Here is a 21,227-nt window from a genome sequence, read left to right as displayed (position 1 = left end):
TACCCTCTGTCTTAAGCAAGTTTTTAATATTTATCTCTTCCGTTACCAATTGGAAGTCATGCATTTTCAATCCTTCCTTTTTTAAGTCAAATTTGTTCCAAACCGTTGACAATCTCATAAAAGCAGGACATATCTATGTCATGTTTGTTTCAACATATTCTGCAATATCGCAGTTAATGTCACAAAGTATTTCTAAAGATTACTATTATTAAGTGATATATGAAGTTATAAAAACACCTAGAAATGTCACTGTGGATTGTTTATATCGTATACAATTTCACAAGTAATGATTTCAAATTAAGAAATTAAAAAAATATGGTTTTAAATTACTTGATTATTTGTATATATTTGTAGGCTTAAACAATATAAATCCACATCTCTATAACTCTTAAAACAGACAAGGTGTGTTTGAAAAAGATACGTTGTCTTTTTGTACTTTTCTGTTACATATTTGTTTGCTTTTTGTATACCACATCCAATAAGAATGGAAACGGGGAATGTGTCAAAGAGACAACAAAATACCCAACCCAAATGTGCAAAACAACCCAAGACAACCAATAACTTGCTATTTATACATTATAACCTAGTTAATTGGGTTTTCATTTTCTAGTATATTTCAAATTAGCATCACTGTATGCATTCAAGTGTAAACATTGTAACTTTTTGATAGAAAAATAAAAAATGTGTATCTAACAAAGAAGCTTATTAAAACCTTGAAAAATGTGCAGCAAATAACGAACATTGTTTTTAAATAAACAAAGTGATCTATCAATGCGTGCACTGAAATGTCAGTAAATACATACACAGTCCTAATAAAATGGATACACTGAAAAGAGACACATATAAACATATATATATATATATATATGTATATATGTCTTATGTACTGAAATATGACTGATTAAATCACTACTGAAACAGTACCGACAAAACCAGTCCGTAAACAGTAAAGACAAAATCAGTACTGAAACAGTAGTGACGAAAATAGTACTGAAACGGTACTGAAAAATCAGTAATGAAACGATACTAACAAAATCAGTACTGAAACGATACTGTCAGAATCATTACAGATAGTTATCAAAGGTATCAGGATTATAATTTAGCACGCCAGACGCGCATTGAGGATCCAAAATTCCAAAAAAGTGTGTCAGACACGGCTAAGGTAATCTATGCCTGGGATAAAAAAAAATCCTTAGTTTTTCGAAAGTTTTGTAAACAGTAAGTTTATAAAAATGACCATAATATTGATATTCATGTAAACACCGAAATGTTGACAACTGGGCTGGTAAAACCCTCGGGAACGAAACGTCCACCAGCAGTGGCATCGACCCAGTGGTGTAAATAGTTATCAAAGGTACCAGGATGATAATCTAGTACGTCAGACGCGCGTTTCGTCTACATAAGACTCATCAGTGACGCTCATATCAAAATATTTATCAAACCAAACAAGTACAACGTGGAAGAGCATTCAAGATCTAAAATTCCAAAAAGTTGTGCCAAATACGACTAAGGTAATCTATGCCTGGGATAAGAATTTCCTTTGTTTTTTCGAAAAATTCAAGGATTTGTAAACAGGAAATTTATAAAAATGACCACAATATTGATATTCATGTCAACACCGAAATGTTAACTTCTGGGCTGGTGATACCCTCAGAAACAGTACTGCCAAAATCAGTACTGAAACATTAATGACAAAATCAGTACTAAAATAGTACTTACGAAATCAGTACTGAAAAAAGTAAAATCACAGGAATTTTCAAATGTAGAAAATGGTGGATTAAACCTGGTTTTATAGCGCTAACCCTCTCATTTTGATGACAGTCTCATCAAATTCCGTTATATTTACATTGATGCGTTAACTGAGCAGACACAATAAATAAAATAGTCAAAATATGGGTACATCAGTCATCATCGTATAACAATTTTAAAAGGAACAATTTAACAGAACACAAAAACATCTACTATCCAGTACTGAAAAAATCATATAAAGCAAAAGACTATTTTATGAGTCATCTTGCTTCAGATTCCGTTATCAGTTCTTACATTTCGGTAACATGTTTATATAATTACATTGAAAATTCACAGTAGTTGTGTTTCGTATACTTGTATTATCATTATTATTTTTATTGTACAGTACTTACATGTATAACAGCTCATTATATAATATTAAAGTTACCCTAGGCGCTTTACAACATTTACCCATTCAAATAAATATATGTAGTAACAATAAAATATGAAAGCCCATGTTATGAAATCCTAAAACAAACAGTTAACAAACTAAAAAGCTACGAGCTAACACACATGTTTATAATTTGAGTTGTATATATTAACAGTTTTTGTTGACTTTCTTTTCATTAAAGTTTAGGCACATTAGTGATCTTATTCATAGAACGAACAATGGTTGAAGACATCCTATGCTATTTTTACTCAAGGTGATTTTTTGGGGAGAGGAATTGTCACATGTCGATTCTATTTGAGTAAGAAAACAAGGACAGGACTAAAGCAGGAAGATTTTGAAAGCAACGACAACAGTGCACCGTAAAAGGGTTTATGTATCTGGTTAACTAATATATATTTGTTTAGGGGGCAGCTGAAGGACGCCTCCGGGTGCGGGAATTTCTCGCTACATTGAAGACCTGTTGGTGACCTTCTGCTGTTGTTTTTTTATTTGGTCGGGTTGTTGTCTCTTTGACACATTCCTCATTTCCATTCTCAATTTTATTTCTATTCCTTCATGCTTTCTTAATTTAAATAAAATTGAGAATGGAAATGGGGAATGTGTCAAAGAGACAACAACCCGACCAAATAAAAAACAACAGCAGAAGGTCACCAACAGGTCTTCAATGTAGCGAGAAATTCCCGCACCCCATTTTTCATTATTTAATTCTTTATATTTGGTTATATTCGTAAATGCTTTTCATGTAAATTGATACTGATTTAATGTAAAGTAGTTTCATTGATAAAAAACACAATGTCGGTAAACTGCTTAGGTAAATCCTCTACAAAATCTCCCTTATGCGCCTCAATCATGTCAAAAAGTGGACTGACATAAATTATACATGCAAACAAGATCTGTGCTTTGATGATGCATAGAGGTATTGAAAAAAAGGCGATCATTTCAGTCTACCTTGAATGAATTATTATTAATTATGTACTGGTTTTTTTAATTGCGACTCAAAAATAGTCTAGCGTTGTAGCATCTTGTATTAGAAAAAAAATTAGATAAAAAGTAAACTATTGATGAATGTATTGAGTTAAACAACACATACACAAATTAAACAGGATTAATCAAATCATTTTGTGTTTTTAAGTTTTATTTTATAACAAATAAGGGACACATGCAAAAATAAAAGTATCTGTTTTTATGAATTGATCACTCTATTTATACATTTAAAACAGTCGATTACTTAATAAAGTTGAAAGTAATCGTACCAGATAGCTATAACCGATAAGTGTTACTCAAACTTATATTTCAATCCGTTTTATTAGTTTTATTATTAGTTTGTATTTCAGTGCTGCTTCGAATAACACTTTCTCAATTCCCTCTATTTATAATTCTAGAAATATAACGACTAAAATTATCAGAAATGTTATTAAGAAATCTTAATACCGGAGTTCTCATCTGAGAAATGTTTTGTCACTTGTCGTAGTTATATTTGACCAAAATTTGTAAATAAATATATCAATTACTTTGTCGTCATGGTTCGTCCTATAGTTTTTTTAATTACATATATAATTATCATTTGAAGATCAGTTGATCAATAGAATATAATACATTTTTAAATTTTCAAAATCGCAATTGTAGGTAATAGTTTTGTGCATATGCTGGAAACCATGTCAGATTAATAAATACCAACAGTCTGTATCATTTGTTGTACTTTAAAGGAATATAGATTACATTTCAGAAATGGCGCAATCGTTTGTAAAATGCGAGATATGTGATGAACGTGAATGTGCAATGATTTGTTTAGATTGTGACCAGTATTTCTGCCAGAAATGTAAAGAAGGGCATATAAAGACAAAGACAACTAAACACCACCAATTTCTAGACAGTGGAACCTTTCAGCCGCAGTTTAAAAAATTGAGATGCACTCAACACGAACACCATTTTATTTTCTTTTGTGAGAGATGCCAAACTCTGGTCTGTCCGATATGTCTTCCAGAAAACCACCAAGAGCATCGAATGCTTAAAATAGATAAAGTAGCTTCTATTAAAAAGAAAGAGTTAAATGAGACTCTTAAAATATTTGTTACAAAACTGAATGAGTTTGAATCAGAGGTGAATAGTATACAAAGTATTACGGAAAAATGTAAAGGAGAAAATAAATATGTAATTCAGCATGTGGACGAGCAAGCAAAGCATATTTCAAATGTTATTGAGAATCAAAGACGATGTATAATTGAAAGTGTAAAGCAAAAGGCAAAAACGGAGGAAAAAAGAATTTCCATCTTATTGGAGGATCTCCAACATTGTATGAAAGAAGCAAAAGAATTGGAAAGAAAGGTTAAACTTGATATACAGGGAAGCGAAACGTCATTATTGTCGAATTTTCAACTGAGAAAATCGAAGCTCGACACATTTGAATTCAATGATACGACCATTTCAACATGCCCGGTTCAATTTGCAAAATACAATGTCCCAAAGGAAGAGCTGTCACTTCTTGAAAGCGTTTTTAGTAGTAACTTGTGCGGTTTGAGTGAACATGAAGAAAGGTTAGAATTTTTAAGAACATTATAAACGGTATTCTTATTGGTTAATTAATTGCTAATTGGTAAACTAATACTTAAATATTCTGAAAAAAACCACACTAAAGATTTTACGTATACGTAAAGAACTGAATACACAGAATTGCCAAAAAATATTTGAAAACTAATCATAATATAAATTATACTAATGAAAGTAGTAATGTTTTATAAAAATAAAAAAATAGTAAAAGCTTTTTGCACCCTACCATCTTCAAAGTATAAATATTTTTCACAGTAGATAATTTTATAAGTTAAAAGGTCAACAGCCGTTCTTTTTACTATTATACATATATATATATATACAATGTATATATATATATAAACAAGTCTAAATTGAAAACTACGTTCAAACCTATGATTGCGTTGGATAAAAACCGCAATTTTTATACGTGTGCATGTAAAACAAATTTCATTGTAGAAGGGTCTAAATACAGCACAAACAACTTTTCCAAAAGACCAAAAAAGACAAAAAGTATATTTAAACAATATATATAAGTACGTCTGAACCAGTGAAAACTCTACAACAGATCTAAAATTATTGGGTTGATGTTTAGACGAGTTATATATATATATATAGCCGCTAGATTAAAACTGACGTGGAAAGGTAACATATGGTCACCAAAAGCTCTTTTTTTGAGAGCCCAGGTGGTCGTGTGGTCTAGCGGGACGGCTGCAGTGCAGGCGATTTGGTGTCACGATATCACAGTAGCATGGGTTCGAATCCCGGCGAGGGAAGAACCAAAAATTTGCGAAAGCAAATTTACAGATCTAACATTGTTGGGTTGATGTTTAGACGAGTTGTATATACATTATGTACACAGCCATGTATCACCATCATTGATGGCGATCCGATGGATACATCTGTTGTAGGGTTGTCACTGACTCAGACGTACATATATATATATATATATTAAAAATTAAATACACAAAAAGAGTTTTAAAAGCAGTATTGTCTAGCGCTTTCATCCATCTTGGGACTTTTCAAGACTATGAACGTCGTTATGAACGTCGTTATGGGGAACACATTAGTATTATGACGTAACGTCATTGTTCGTAAAATATTAGTAGTATGACGCAACGTTATTGTTCATGTAACTACTAAGCATTAAGCTTGGCGTCAAACACTTTTATAAATTTTCTTTCTAGTTCTTTACGGTATTCTTCTGTTGGTTCTGTACATTTGAAGATACTGAAGATGTATCTCTTACAGCAGAAATATCCATTAAAACTTATAGATGACAGTATCGAGAGGACAAATAAAATGTCTACAAATCAACTAAGGACACCGAAGGAACATACAACCGATGATGATATCCTCCCGTTTGTGACTACTCATGATCCGTCATTACCAAATGCCTTCAAGTTTATAAAATCGAATTTTCCGATTTTACATCAAAGTGAAACAATGAAAAATTTGGTAACAGAAGAATCGATCATTTATAGTAGAAGACAACCGAAAAATTTGAAACGCCAACTTACAAAAGCGCGATTTGATATAGTTAAGAAGATATCATCCGTACAAATTTGTGGCGATTCACGCTGTGGAGTATGTTCCAGAGACAATTATATTTACTTAGAAATAGGCAGTACGAAATATTTCAAAAACGGTAAGAAATTTACAGTAAACGCAAATATGACTTGCAAATCAGAAAATGTAATCTATTGTATAACATGTGTCAACTGTAAAGAAAACTACATCGGTCAAACAGGAAATAGTGTGTGTGAACGGGTCAGGATCCATAAACAGCAAATACGGCAACCCGAGTACAGACAAATTCCGTTGAGCGAACATTTAGATATTTGTGCGGGAGGAAAATTCAAATTTTTCCCGTTCTTCAAATGTACAGAACCAACAGAAGAATACCGTAAAGAACTAGAAAGAAAATTTATAAAAGTGTTTGACGCCAAGCTTAATGCTTAGTAGTTACATGAACAATAACGTTGCGTCATACTACTAATATTTTACGAACAATGACGTTACGTCATAATACTAATGTGTTCCCCATAACGACGTTCATAACGACGTTCATAGTCTTGAAAAGTCCCAAGATGGATGAAAGCGCTAGACAATGCTGCTTTTAAAACTCTTTTTGTGTATTTAATTTTTAATATATAATTCTGTACACCGCTTGAAAAGAAACTTTTTTTGTATATATATATATATATATATATATATATATATAGAAGTCTGTAAAAAGGACCAACCAGCAAATTTACTATGTACCGGATCGTCTAGAATACGATACTATACAGATAAGGAAAAATTATATCAGTCTAAAAATTGGCACAAGGTTACTGATATAAGATGTTATTATACGAAAATGTTGTTGCTAAATCGTGTTGACAAATATTTTGGCTCATAAAATGGCCTTCTTCAGTGTCAAAAGTTTTAACAATACTGATATTAGGTGTACAAATAGATCAGTAATAATACAGGTAAGTTTTGGTCGATTGATTTTAATCCAAAATCCTGAATCTCGTAATATAAACAAAACACTATAATTCAATATACGTGACTGTGTATATCAACATTAAAAAATGAGTGAAAAACTTTTTATTTGGCAATCGCCAATGGCACTCAGCAGGGTTTAAGAACATCAGTTGTTCGACCTGTTAGTTTATTGCGTTTTGTTTAAATATACTTTTTTCACTTTTTTGGTCTTTTGGAAAATGTTGTTTGTGCTGTATTTAGACCCTTCTACAACGAAATTTGTTTTACATGCACAAGTATAAAAATTGCGGTTTTTATCCAACGCAATCATAGTTTTGAACGTAGTTTTCAATTTAGACTCGTTTATATATCCGTTGTATATATATATATACATCTTCATGCCTTATATATCATGTACTGTAGTACGCCGCTAGATTAAAACTGACGTGGAAAGGTAACACATGGCCAGCGAAAGCTCATTTTTTGAGAGCCCAGGTGGTCGTGTGGTCTAGCGGGACGGCTGCAGTGCAGGCGATTTGGTGTCACGATATCACAGTAGCATGAGCTCGAATCCCGGCGAGGGAAGAACCACAAATTTGCGAAAGCAAATTTACAGATCTAACATTGTTGGGTTGATGTTTAGACGAGTTGTATATATATATATATATATATATAAAACGTCTGAATAATAGTCAACGATTTTTCCCACGAGGGCGCTGGATCGTTACAATAAAATAAATTATATATATATGTGCAACTCGACTAAACATCAACCCAACAATGTTAGATCTGTAAATTTGCTTTCACTTATTTTTGGTTCATCCCTCAACGGGATTCGAATACATACTACTGCGATATCGTGACACCAAATGGTCTGCACTGTAGCCGTCCCACTTGACCACACGACCACCTGGGCTTTATAAAAATGAAGCTTTCGGTGGCCGTGTGTTACCTTTCCACGTCAGTTTAAATCTAGCGACATACTACAGTACATGATATACAAGGCATGAAGATGTTATTCTTACAGATCAGCTAAATTATCTATAGTTAAGGATCCTACAAATTAATGTAAGATACAGTCACAGAAAATAATTATATGTATAAGTACGTCTGAGCCAGGGATAACTCTACAACAGATTTATCCATCGGATCACCAGCAGTGATGGTGATCCATGGCTGTGTACATAATGTATATACAACTCGTCTAAACATCAACCCAACAATGTTAGATCTGTAAATTTGCTTTCACAAATGTTTGGTTCTTCCCTCGACGGGATTCGAACCCATGCTACTGCGATATCGTGACACCAAATCGCCTGCACTGTAGCCGTCCCGCTAGACCACATGACCACCTGGGCTTCATAAAAATGAAGCTTTCGGTGGCCGGGTTTTACCTTTCAACGTCAGTTTTAATCTAGCGATAATCTAGTATACATATTTAATTTTAATATCTATTAATACAGTTTTAATCTAGCATATATATATGACAGCATTACATTGAAATGTTATTTATTTTAATAAAATAAGCATAAAACACGGACGTGACAAATTTCGAACTCGATCTGGCGAGTAGAATACGACGAATTTGATGACAGTTGTACGGATATTTTCCTTCTGTTGTACGTAATCAAATAAATTCCCCTTCTCACGAATGTCACCAACCGACTTCGAATTATCGGGTTGGTACTAACATAAGCAACAAGACGGGTACCAAATGTGTAGCAAGATCTACTTACCCTTCCAGAGAACTCGAGCCTCAACCCTCAGTTTTTGGTGGGGTTCATGTAACTTAGTCTTTAGTTTTTTATGTTGTTTTATGTGTACTATTGTTTGTCTGTTTATTTCTTTTTTCTTATTTATACATTGCGTTATCAGTTCATGTTTGATGTATGAGTTTAATGTCCCTCTGGCGTCTGTTGTCTCTCTTTTAATGTTGCATGTACATCGGACAGAAACCACGTTTGTACTCTTTGTTTCGCTTAGCTACTAGTATTAATTTCATCAAAAAATCATGCCATCCTGAAATTATTGCTTAATAAAAATCGGTTTTCAGAACATTTTACTTAATTTGGTAGTTTATCCCAAAGTATTGATGAGCTATATGCGAAAGATTTCTTCATTGAATTTGTGTTCGGTTGCACAACAGCTAAATTATTATTTGCAGATGACCTTAGCTGTCTACTATGTAGGTTAAAATTGGACAACAGAGTTCCTTCAAGTATTCAGGTGCTTTATCGTTGAAAATTTAATGAACAAGAATAAGTTTATGATATGAAATTCAACCATTTTAGCTCTTTATTTTTTATACTAGGTGTTAGTATTGGTACATCAAGTAGAATCCTTGCAGCTCTTTTCTGCATTTTAAGAATTTTTTTTTAAATCCATCTTCATAGCAATTTCCCCATATTGAGCAACATGACCGAGGTCATTATAATTGCCAATAATGGTTGTAATGGTCCCGAGGTAACGCTAAAGGCCGTTCCAATTGTCCGACGCCATTATTTATACCATAATGTTATCAAGTACTGAATTTTATGCTAAAACAATTAATTTTATCCAGCAAATATAAAGTATTTGGGAAGTATGAATCAGACATATAAAACTATTATTACTCTTGAGTAGTCTGTGTTCTGACGATTGATCACCATAAATAAAAGATCATAAAATAGTGATACTGTTATAATCAAAAGTCGTACTCAAAAAGGCTAACAAATGTTTCCGTTTCATGACGTTACAAAACACAAAACAGCATTTTAAATGCTTTTCAGTTTGAAATAAATTTAAAAAGTTGTCACTTATCTAAAGAAATAAATGACATTTTGATTTAAATCGACGTCCCGTATCATCTGTTCATAATGCATTGCTGTGGTTCCGTAATGCACGGGTGGTTTCGTTGTGCATGATTGAGATTTCGTCATGACTGAATTTAGCAGTATCTACGTTCAAAATGACCAGTTGTCGAAATTTCCATTTATAAAACATGGGCATGTCTATACATATTGTTGTAAGTTGGTTAATAAAGTATGTTAAGACCAGACCAAAAGCATTGCTTCATTCTCTTTTTCATTCCACGACATAGATACTCTTCCTTTATGTGACTTTTTAACAAGACATATACTTTTTTTATTTAATTTCTGTATGACAGGCAGCTTTTGTTTTGTCTTTGAAAACTTCATATATCTTTATATATTGAATAAGTAGTCAAAGGAAAATTACTGCAAATTTGAATACTTATGAAATGAATAGGATGATATCATTATGTTATAAAAAGAATTAAGCCGAAAACTATAGGCATAAGGTAGATAAACGATGTTTAACCCGAAATTCAACCTGTGAGGTGTTAATTTATATGCCAACAAATCACGAAAAACATTTTATTTTATCTTTATTTCTATTTGAAATTTAGCTTTTTTTATGAAGCTATTAAACTACGGTCTCACTTTCGATTTTCAAAACGATAAGGCCGAAAGTTTTCAAAGTAGACAATGTTAATTTGTACTCGAACAGAAAGCAGAAACGTGTTTTATTCACCTATACATGCTATACTGTGAATAATTTTTTTGCATTGGTACTTATTTTCGTGGATTAAGGAACGTTTGATTTTCGTTGACATTTAATTTTTGTGGTTTGGCCGAAGTTTGCATACAAACCTTTTGGCAAAAACAGTATTTTCTTTTATTTTATTTGTAGAAATACTTTGAAAAGTATGATGTCCAAGCATGATAGGAATATACATGATATAGAAGAACTACAAAAAGAACTCACAAATCAAATTCAGATAAGGTAATGTTTTATTTTAAAATATTTAAATATGTCATAAGCGATCATAACATTTATTGTCTTCTCCACGCCTTCTCCAATTCCTGATTCAATTTATCAACGCACTATGCAGTGTATTAATGTTTGGCCATCTTATACAACCTTTCAATAAATAATAGTCGAATAAAACAATTAGGAATATATAAATGTACAAATGCGTCGAATTCATGTATTAGGAATATGTTCACGTGTCAACATGATAAACTGTACAAAAAACTTAGATTTGTATTCTATACAATGATTTGTATTCGAAAACACAAATTTCATATGTATTATATATATCACCAGTCGTGTTGAAACATTCGCGAAGAGTTGTAAATATTATATACAAACTAATGCATTGTTGTGCTTTATATTTCATTTGTTCCGTTTCTTTAGTGTTTTGTTAGTTTGACATATTATATTGAATTTGATAAAGCAATTTGATAAGGCAAGTTCTAACGTTTTATTTTTCAAAAAGAAATAGTGGCTTTAAAGATCAAGTGTCGCTCAACTTGGTCTAAATGCATATTCAACAAAAGACACTCTCGAACAATGTAGACGAGAATAGAATTAATGACAAAAATCCTTTTTATTTATCTAATATTGCTGATCATTGAGTTTTGGTTAGTTTCTCTCTATCTTTAATTTCTTATTTAGCTTTTGGTCCTAACACAAAAGAGGGTAAATAAAAACAAATAAAGAGTAACAGTCTACATATTATATCAGCAAAATTTAACCAGTTAGTTTGTCTTGTCTTGCCTATCATTTTTGAATATTAAAGATTTTGTCCGTATAATATAATTTTTATCATATGAGGCAAATTGAAAAAAAATAAAAAAATGGTAAAAATTTAAATTTAAGGGCAATAAATAAAGGCAACAGTAGTATACCGCTGTTCGAAATTCGTCAATTGATAGAGAAAAAAAACCAAATCCGGGTTACAGACTAAAACTGAGGGAAACGTATCAAATATAAGAGAACTACGACACAACAGAAACACAACACCAAAACGTAACACCCACAGAAACGAACTTTAATGTAACAATGGCCATTTTCCTGACTTGGTATAGGGCATTTTATGAATAAATGGTGGGTTGAACCTGGTTTTGTGGCATGCCATACCTCCCGCTTTAATATGGAGTCATCAAACAATGTCCGCCATTTGTCCTAATTGTAGATCTTTTCTTTTTGATCATTTTGTAAGATTAAGTTTCTCTCTTATCTATTATAAGTTTTTAGATATAAGACACAAACGAAGAAATAAATTGTACAAAATGGCATCAAATGTCAATAACTCTAATGAGGCGTCAACTGATGATTCAAGCAATAAAACTTGTCCTTCTGATCAATTTTGCATTTCAAAGTTTCTGTCTATCTCTTTTAGCGAACAATCGAAAAAATAATTGGTACACATATATAATTCATCTAAATAACAGCCAAATTATGTTAGATTTGTAAATTTGCAGAAGTAAATTTTTGTTTTTACCTGACCGGGATTTGATATATTGCTACTGAGATATCGTTTCACCAAATCGTCTTGCACTATGCCCTGGGCGCTAAACCCCTCGACCACCTAGGCTCGACAAAATTCAAGCTTTCGGTGGCTGGGTGTTACTTTTGCATGTCCGTTTGTATCTAGAATCGTAACACATCGTAAGTACATGATGTTTAAGTCATGGAGATGGAGTATTACAGATCAGCTGAATTATCCATCGGAGAGTATCGTGCAAATTAATGAAGAATGCAGAAATAATTATATCATATGGACGTCTATACCAGTGACAACTCTTCGACTGTTTGTATCCATCGGACCAGTGATGGTGATTCAAGACTGAAAACCATTTTGTATATATAACTCGTCTAAATGACAGCAATTACAAAATTTCCCCACAAACGTTAATTCTTCCATGGACGAAATTTGAATTCATTCTTCTGAAATATCGTGTAACCAAATCGCCTTACACTATGACTGGCGCGCTAGACTACTCGATCATCTATGCTCGACAAGAATCAAGCTTTCAGTGGCCGGATGTTGCCTTTCCTTGACAGTTTTTATCTAGCGTCGTAATACAGTACATTATATAAAAGACATGAAGATGAAATATTACAGATCTGCTGAATTATCTACTCATATTGTGAAACCAACAATAGTTTAAAATGCCACTGCTGGTGGACGTTTCGTCCCCGAGGGTATCACCAGCCCAGTAGTCAGCACTTCGGTATTGACATGTATATCAATTATATGGTCATTTTTATAAATTTGCTGTTTACAAAACTTTGAAGTTTTCGAAAAACTAAGGATTTTCTTACCCCAGGAGTAGATTACCTTAGCCGTATTTGGCACAACTTTTAGGAATTTTGGGTCCTCAATGCTCTTCAACTTTGTATTTGTTTGGCTTTTTAACTATTTTGATCTGAGCGTCACTGATGAGTCTTATGTAGACGAAACGCGCGTCTGGCGTATAAAATTATAATCCTGGTACTTTTGATAACTATTTACACCACTGGGTCGATGCCACTGCTGGTGGACGTTTCGTCCCCGAGGGTATCACCAGCCCAGTAGTCAGCACTTCGGTGTTGACATGAATATCAATTATATGGTCATTTTTATAAATTTGCTGTTTACAAAACTTTGAAGTTTTCGAAAAACTAAGGATTTTCTTACCCCAGGAGTAGATTACCTTAGCCGTATTTGGCACAACTTTAAGAATTTTGGGTCCTCAATGCTCTTCAACTTTGTATTTGTTTGGCTTTTTAACTATTTTGATCTGAGCGTCACTGATGAGTCTTATGTAGACGAAACGCGCGTCTGGCGTATAAAATTATAATCCTGGTACTTTTGATAACTATTTACACCACTGGGTCGATGCCACTGCTGGTGGACGTTTCGTCCCCGAGGGTATCACCAGCCCAGTAGTCAGCACTTCGGTGTTGACATGAATATCAATTATATGGTCATTTTTATAAATTTGCTGTTTACAAAACTTTGAAGTTTTCGAAAAACTAAGGATTTTCTTACCCCAGGAGTAGATTACCTTAGCCGTATTTGGCACAACTTTTAGGAATTTTGGGTCCTCAATGCTCTTCAACTTTGTATTTGTTTGGCTTTTTAACTATTTTGATCTGAGCGTCACTGATGAGTCTTATGTAGACGAAACGCGCGTCTGGCGTATAAAATTATAATCCTGGTACTTTTGATAACTATTTACACCACTGGGTCGATGCCACTGCTGGTGGACGTTTCGTCCCCGAGGGTATCACCAGCCCAGTAGTCAGCACTTCGGTGTTGACATGAATATCAATTATATGGTCATTTTTATAAATTTGCTGTTTACAAAACTTTGAAGTTTTCGAAAAACTAAGGATTTTCTTACCCCAGGAGTAGATTACCTTAGCCGTATTTGGCACAACGTATAGGAATTTTGGGTCCTCAATGCTCTTCAACTTTGTATTTGTTTGGCTTTTTAACTATTTTGATCTGAGCGTCACTGATGAGTCTTATGTAGACGAAACGCGCGTCTGGCGTATAAAATTATAATCCTGGTACTTTTGATAACTAATTAAACAGTATTTTATTCAAATAAATTGAATTGGATTGGGCAACAGACATAGCATACGTAGGCGCTCTCCAAAAAACAAGGAACAATATATTATAATCAAACAAAGCAACACATACAAAAAATAAAGGCAACACAGAACTAGTTACCTCTTAGCTGACTGAAATGATGCTTTAAATAGATAAAGAGTATGAATACCTAAAAAATTTTCAAATCGTTCATTCAGAAAAAGAAAAAAAAGCATATAATATTTTAGTTAATAAACTCCAACATTGACTTAGACGCCTCACATTGAATAAAACAGTCTCAAGTTAGCCAATAAATAAAAAAGATTTAATTACTCATTTTTCAAAACAACATGTTTGATATCATGTTCTTATTTTATACTTATGTATCGCACATGCAGAATAACGACAATGAGTAATAACCATTTTGATACATTAAAGAATCATAATGATATAATGTTACTGTATAAATTTAGAATGTTAAAAAAGAGATTTAAGAACCTAAAGATGTAAAAATTGAATATAGCTCTTTAGCTTTTATAGTATTACTTTTAATGTATTGTCGTTTATTTTTGATTTTTTTTTGTTATTTCAATTATAGACCTACATTGATCAAGGTATTATTCCAAAAGGATTAGTTTTAAAAGCTTCGCCACTCACAACAGGCAAAAAGTCAAACAGGTGGAATAATATTCTGTAAAACCGTTCCTTGAGTCTGATGGATTTGTCACATCAATAACCAAGTCATCAATTTAATAAATTATTCTAAATAACTGATTACTTGCACTGCCGATCTCGTGACCAATTTTGTCTGATCTTGAACTTGACGACATACTACCTACATCGCGTAAGCAGAGTGTCAGCTCTACGAGAAGATATTTTATAAGAAGTCTGGCCATTACCCTACTTCCGACGTTAGTTTCAAAATTATAAGTGCGTTACTAACCATGCACTATGACGGTCAAATAGATGAGGATATACTTGGATATTTAAAACAAAACTAGAGAACGTCGGGTCGATTGTATATTCTTCCAAAAACAGAAGGTTAACAACCCTATTAGACCAATTGTGTCTGCAAACGGACACCCGGCTCAGAAAATCTCGGAATTCGTACACTTCTATTTAAGAATTCATGAAGAAAATCTTCCTTCTCACAATAAAGACAACACAAATTACCTTCGTAAAATGGAATCCGTAACCTCCCGTCCTCCAGAAACTCTCCTTGTCACTTGAAATGTCACCTAATTGTATACCAACTCATCGTTACTATGTTGTTTTGTTTACAAAACATAGGATTCTTCAATCGTGTGAGGAATTGTAGAACACACGCAACACTTTAGAACCACCTACCGAATATTTATTCCAGCTCCTTACTCTGTCTCTGAAATGCAACAATTTCATCTGTAATGGTGAAGACTATCTTAAGCTAAATAGGACGGCAGTGGAGACGAAAATGGCACCATCTTACGCGAATCGGCAAATAAGAGAAACAAATCATTTCAATATATCCATCTAAACATCTGTCTTGACTTTGGTTCATCGATGATGTTGACATGAAATGTATTTAAAACCAATAAACACTGGATGATTTTATCAAACGTGCAAACAACGCACACCAGTCATTTAAATTACCATACGAAATTTCAGACTCTTAAACATCTTTCTTATACACAACAACAACTATAAAAGACGGTTTCATATCGATCGGCCTCTACTGTAAACCGGATTTTTTTCTACACGAGGTTATAAGAAATTGGTCATAGATAAGGGATTTGAGCGTGCGATTAATAACAGCCGCAATGACCTTAACAGTGTAGATAAAAGAGGCGAAGCGAAATAGTTCCGTTTGTTTTAACATACAATTCCACCTTAACTAACCTTTCCCATGTGATCCGTGGGAATTGCCAGATAATTGCAAAACACTCAATTATCCAAGATCTTTCCAGAACCTCCTGTCTTAGCCTTTCGAAGACCAGCAAGTCTGAAAGACTTATTTTTGAGAGCTGCTGTCTTCTCTAATGAATGCTTTTCAACTTCCGGATGGTGCAACAATTTGGTGATGTTGTACCCTTTTAGACTTAGTTATATATATAGAGTCTATAAGAATCTACCAACCAGTAAACTTAATAGGTATTGGATCATCAAAATTGACAATACTACACAAACAGGAATTATTATTGTTAAAACTTTTGTCACCGAAGAAGGCCATTTGTTGAGCCGAAATATTTGCAATTATTGTATAATTTATATCATCTGTTCAGTTTTTCCATCTTTGTGCAATGATATTCAACACTTTTTAGTGTTTTGTTTTCCATCTATTTATCGGTATTGTTACACAATCTTTCAGACTCATATATATATATATATATATATATATATAACTCGTCTAAACATCAACCCAACAATGTTAGATCTGTAAATTTGCTTTCGCAAATTTTTGGTTCTTCCCATATATATATCAGTCTAAAGATTTGCACAACGGTACTGATATAAGATGTTATAATACGAAAATGTTGAAATCTTTAGACTGATATAATTTTTTCCTTATCTGCATAGTATCGCCTATTCTAGACGATCCGGTACATAGTAAATTTGCTGGTTGGTCGTTTTTATAGACTTTTATATATATATAATATATATATATATTTATATATTATATGATGGCGATCCGATGGATACATCTGTTGTAGGGTTGTCACTGACTCAGACGTACTTATAAATATAATTATTTTCTGTGACTGTATCTTACATTAATTTGTAGGATCCTTTACTATAGATAATTTAGCTGATCTGTAACAATAACATCTCCATGCCTTATATATCATGTACTGCAGTACGCCGCTAGATTAAAACTGACGTGGAAAGGTAACACACGGCCAGCGAAAGCTCTTTTATTGAGAGCCCAGGTGGTCGTGTGGTCTAGCGGGACGGCTGCAGTGCAGGCGATTTGTTGTCACGATATCACAGTAGCATGGGTTCGAATCCCGGCGAGGGAAGAACCAAAAATTTGCGAAAGCAAATTTACAGATCTAACATTGTTGGGTTGATGTTTAGACGAGTTGTATATACATTATGTACACAGCCATGTATCACCATCATTGATGGCGATCCGATGGATACATCTGTTGTAGGGTTGTCACTGACTCAGACGTACTTATAAATATAATTATTTTCTGTGACTGTATCTTACATTAATTTGTAGGATCCTTTACTATAGATAATTTAGCTGATCTGTAACAATAACATCTCCATGCCTTATATATCATGTACTGCAGTACGCCGCTAGATTAAAACTGACGTGGAAAGGTAACACACGGCCAGCGAAAGCTCTTTTATTGAGAGCCCAGGTGGTCGTGTGGTCTAGCGGGACGGCTGCAGTGCAGGCGATTTGGTGTCACGATATCACAGTAGCATGGGTTCGAATCCCGGCGAGGGAAGAACCAAAAATTTGCGAAAGCAAATTTACAGATCTAACATTGTTGGGTTGATGTTTAGACGAGTTGTATATATATATATATATATATATTAAGAATGTAACTTTAACACACGAATGAGTGTTATAAAATTAGTTGTCATATTTTATGTACTATTCACGCAATATTTCGCTAAACAAATTAGCTTCATCGGGCGTGTGCATCTATCTAGGTGAAATCGGATGCATGACAAAAAATATATTTGTAGCTTGACGGCTACACAAAATTTGTGTAAAAGTTAAACATATTGATATATAAAACATATTTTTGCCGTTTATTGTACATAACAATTTTTAAATCTAAACGAATAGTTGTTTTAGTTAAATAGAATGAAATTCATGATTTATTCCTTTGGTTTTTGGTAGAACTGTTTTTCATCCCTCTCATTAAGTCCAGTAGGTTCAAGAGTACGTAGCTGATGCGTCCAGAACCTTTCTCTCTGTTTTCTCCTTTCGGAGTCCTAATTTTGGTTTACCTCAATTATTTGAAAGGTGATATTATCAAAAGTCTGTCCTGTTCTTAAGAGGTGTCTCGTAATTGGACAGTTTCTTCCTTTTGTATAGAACGACCGGTGATTGTTAAGTCTGATATTAAAATTAAGTCTGATATTAAATTAAGTTTCTGTTTCACAAACATACTGCAGCTCGCAAGTTCCACAAAGTAAGAATATAAATACTATTTTCTGTTTTGCAATTAGATGTAACATAGATGTTGTATAACTGCTTTGTTACTGTGCTGCTGAAAGACTGGTCAGCTGTGTTGGCGGCTTTACAGCACTTACAATTGCTTCTACCGCATTGTTTGTAACACCCAAATTTAGAAGTTTCTTGTTTCTTTACTTTGATGTCACAAGTGTGTCTTTGAGATTTTTGGGTCTGCGATAGGCAATAACAGGAAGTAACGGAAAATTTTTTTTTAAGGAAGAGTCATTATCGGGGCTGGAACCTGTACTTTCTACGACATCACCGCCTAGCATTGCGCAGAGACCTTATCCCCTCCTCTAACTCTAGCTTATAAAAATATACAAACAAGTCTAAATTGAAAACTTCGTTCAAACTTATGATTGCGTAGGATAAAAACCGCAATTTTTATACTTGTGCATGTAAAACAAATGTCGTTGTAGAAGGGTCTAAATATAGCACAAACAACATTTTTTCCCAAAGACCAAAAAAGTGAAAAAGTGTATTTAAACAAAACGCATTTGACTAACAGGTCGAACAACTGATGTTCTTTAACCCTGCTGACTGCCATTGGCGATTGCCAAATAAAATTGATCACAAGATGTAACAAAATGGATCTAAACATAAATTTAATACTAAACAGAAAGCAATAAACTCGTTGCCAAGATGTTATGACACAAACAAATGGTGTCAATATTCTTTTTGTACACCAGATCCGGATTTCGACAATAAATGTCTCTTCATTGATGTTAGGGATCGAAACGGTATTTGGAAGGCCATATAATTTACCCTCAATTTAAGATAGACTCTTGAATTTTAAGAGTCAAATAGGATGAACGGATCATATAAACCGGAGGGAAACATGATACAAACCCAAACGAATAAATATAAACAAGTCTAAATTGAAAACTACGTTCAAACCTATGAATGCGTTGGTTAAAAACCGCAATTATATATATATGTTGTGTACAAGATGTAAGTTTGTACAAATTATAATTTGTGCAGGGTTTTCGTACAAGTTGTAAGTTTTTTGACGCATACCTTTTTGCACCAGGTGATACAGGTTTATCTTCTAAAATGTATCAGTTCACTGTCTTTAGTTCCAATTTATATACTTCAACCTAACATTAAGTGTTATTCTCATTGTCTTCAAACTGGAATCAAGAATACCTAAATGGTTTAAACTCTAATTTTATTTTTCTCCTTATATCAAAATCATATCCATAAAAAATCTTTTTGTGTTCTTATAATGTGTTTTGTATCAATGTTCAGTATTAAACTGTATCATGTAGTCATGGAAATATGACATAAATATGCGAAACAAAAGACTGTGTGTTTGCATCATCACATCTTTTTTATCAGCAATCAAAGACGGGCTTCAAAGTTATTGTGAAACTGCCTATTCAAGAGGTGGCGTGAATCAGATGTGGATACTTAAAAATTCCAAAAAATCTTTTAGAGTACATACAATCTAACTCACTTTCATCTTGTAACAGTATTAAAACATTTGACTTTTCTACTCTTTATACAAGTATTCCACATTCCAAACTAAAAGACAAATTGAAAGAGTTGGTATTACTTTGCTTCATAAAAAAGAATGGCCAACGTAGATACAAGTATCTTGTCTTAGGGAGGGATAAATCATACATTGTAAAGAATCACTCTGATTCAAACAAAAAATTCTCTGAAACCGATATTATCAAGATGCTTGATTTCTTGATTGATAACATATTTGTAACGTTCGAAGGACGTGTTTTTCAACAGACTGTCGGCATCCCAATGGGAACAAACTGTGCCCCTCTACTTGCCGACTTGTTTCTTTATTATTATGAGGCTGACTTCATGCAGGAACTTCTTAGGAAGAAAGATAAGAAGTAAGCAATATCCTTTAACTCTACTTTCCGCTATATAGATGACGTTCTTTCACTAAACAATTCAAAATTTGGTGACTATGTGGAACGCATCTATCCCATCGAATTGGAGATAAAGGATACTACAGATACAGTTAAGTCGGCTTCATATCTTGACTTACATCTAGAAATTGACAATAAAGGTCGGTTGAAAACAAAACTTTCCGACAAAAGAGATGATTTCAGCTTTCCAATTGTGAACTTTCCATTTCTAAGTAGCAACATTCAAACAGCACCTGCATACGGGGTATATATCTCCCAATTGATACGATATTCCCGTGCTTGCATTTCCTATCATGATTTTCTTGATAGAGGGTTGCTGCTCACAAGGAAGCTATCAAACCAAGAGTTCCAAATGGTGAAGTTGAAATCATCCTTTCGTAAATTTTACGGACGCCATCACGAGTTGGTTGACCGTTATGTAATAACCGTTTCACAAATGATATCGGATATGTTCTTTACGTCGTAACTACAATCCCCTTCTCTTTCAGGAATGTGACCTACCGAATTAGACTATTTACCGGATTTGTAATCACATAAGCAACACGACGGGTGCCTATGGAACGCCAACACTGTCTTATTATGCCAATTTTTCATTATATGTTGTGCATTTACCTTTATATG

At 33.4% G+C, this 21,227-nt stretch overlaps 2 protein-coding genes across 3 annotated transcripts in view; one reads left to right on the top strand and one right to left on the bottom strand.

The window, feature by feature from the left end:
- LOC139486786 (ragulator complex protein LAMTOR1-like) overlaps nucleotides 1-21,227 on the bottom strand; it is a 513,831-nt gene that overhangs the window by 205,027 nt on the left and 287,577 nt on the right. The window lies entirely within an intron of this gene.
- Nucleotides 3,831-21,227, top strand: part of LOC139485468 (uncharacterized) — a 42,926-nt gene continuing 25,529 nt past the window's right edge. The window contains exons 1-2 of the mRNA XM_071269981.1: nucleotides 3,831-4,713; nucleotides 10,868-10,960. Of these exons, the coding sequence (XP_071126082.1) occupies nucleotides 3,908-4,713; nucleotides 10,868-10,960 (899 nt within the window). The 5' untranslated portion in view covers nucleotides 3,831-3,907. The remainder of the gene's footprint in view (nucleotides 4,714-10,867; nucleotides 10,961-21,227) is intronic.

Source organism: Mytilus edulis, chromosome 8 (assembly GCF_963676685.1).
Source record: "Mytilus edulis chromosome 8, xbMytEdul2.2, whole genome shotgun sequence".
NCBI lineage: Eukaryota > Metazoa > Mollusca > Bivalvia > Mytilida > Mytilidae > Mytilus > Mytilus edulis.
Note: the sequence above shows the minus strand (reverse complement) of the source record. Positions and strands in the feature narration are given on the sequence as shown.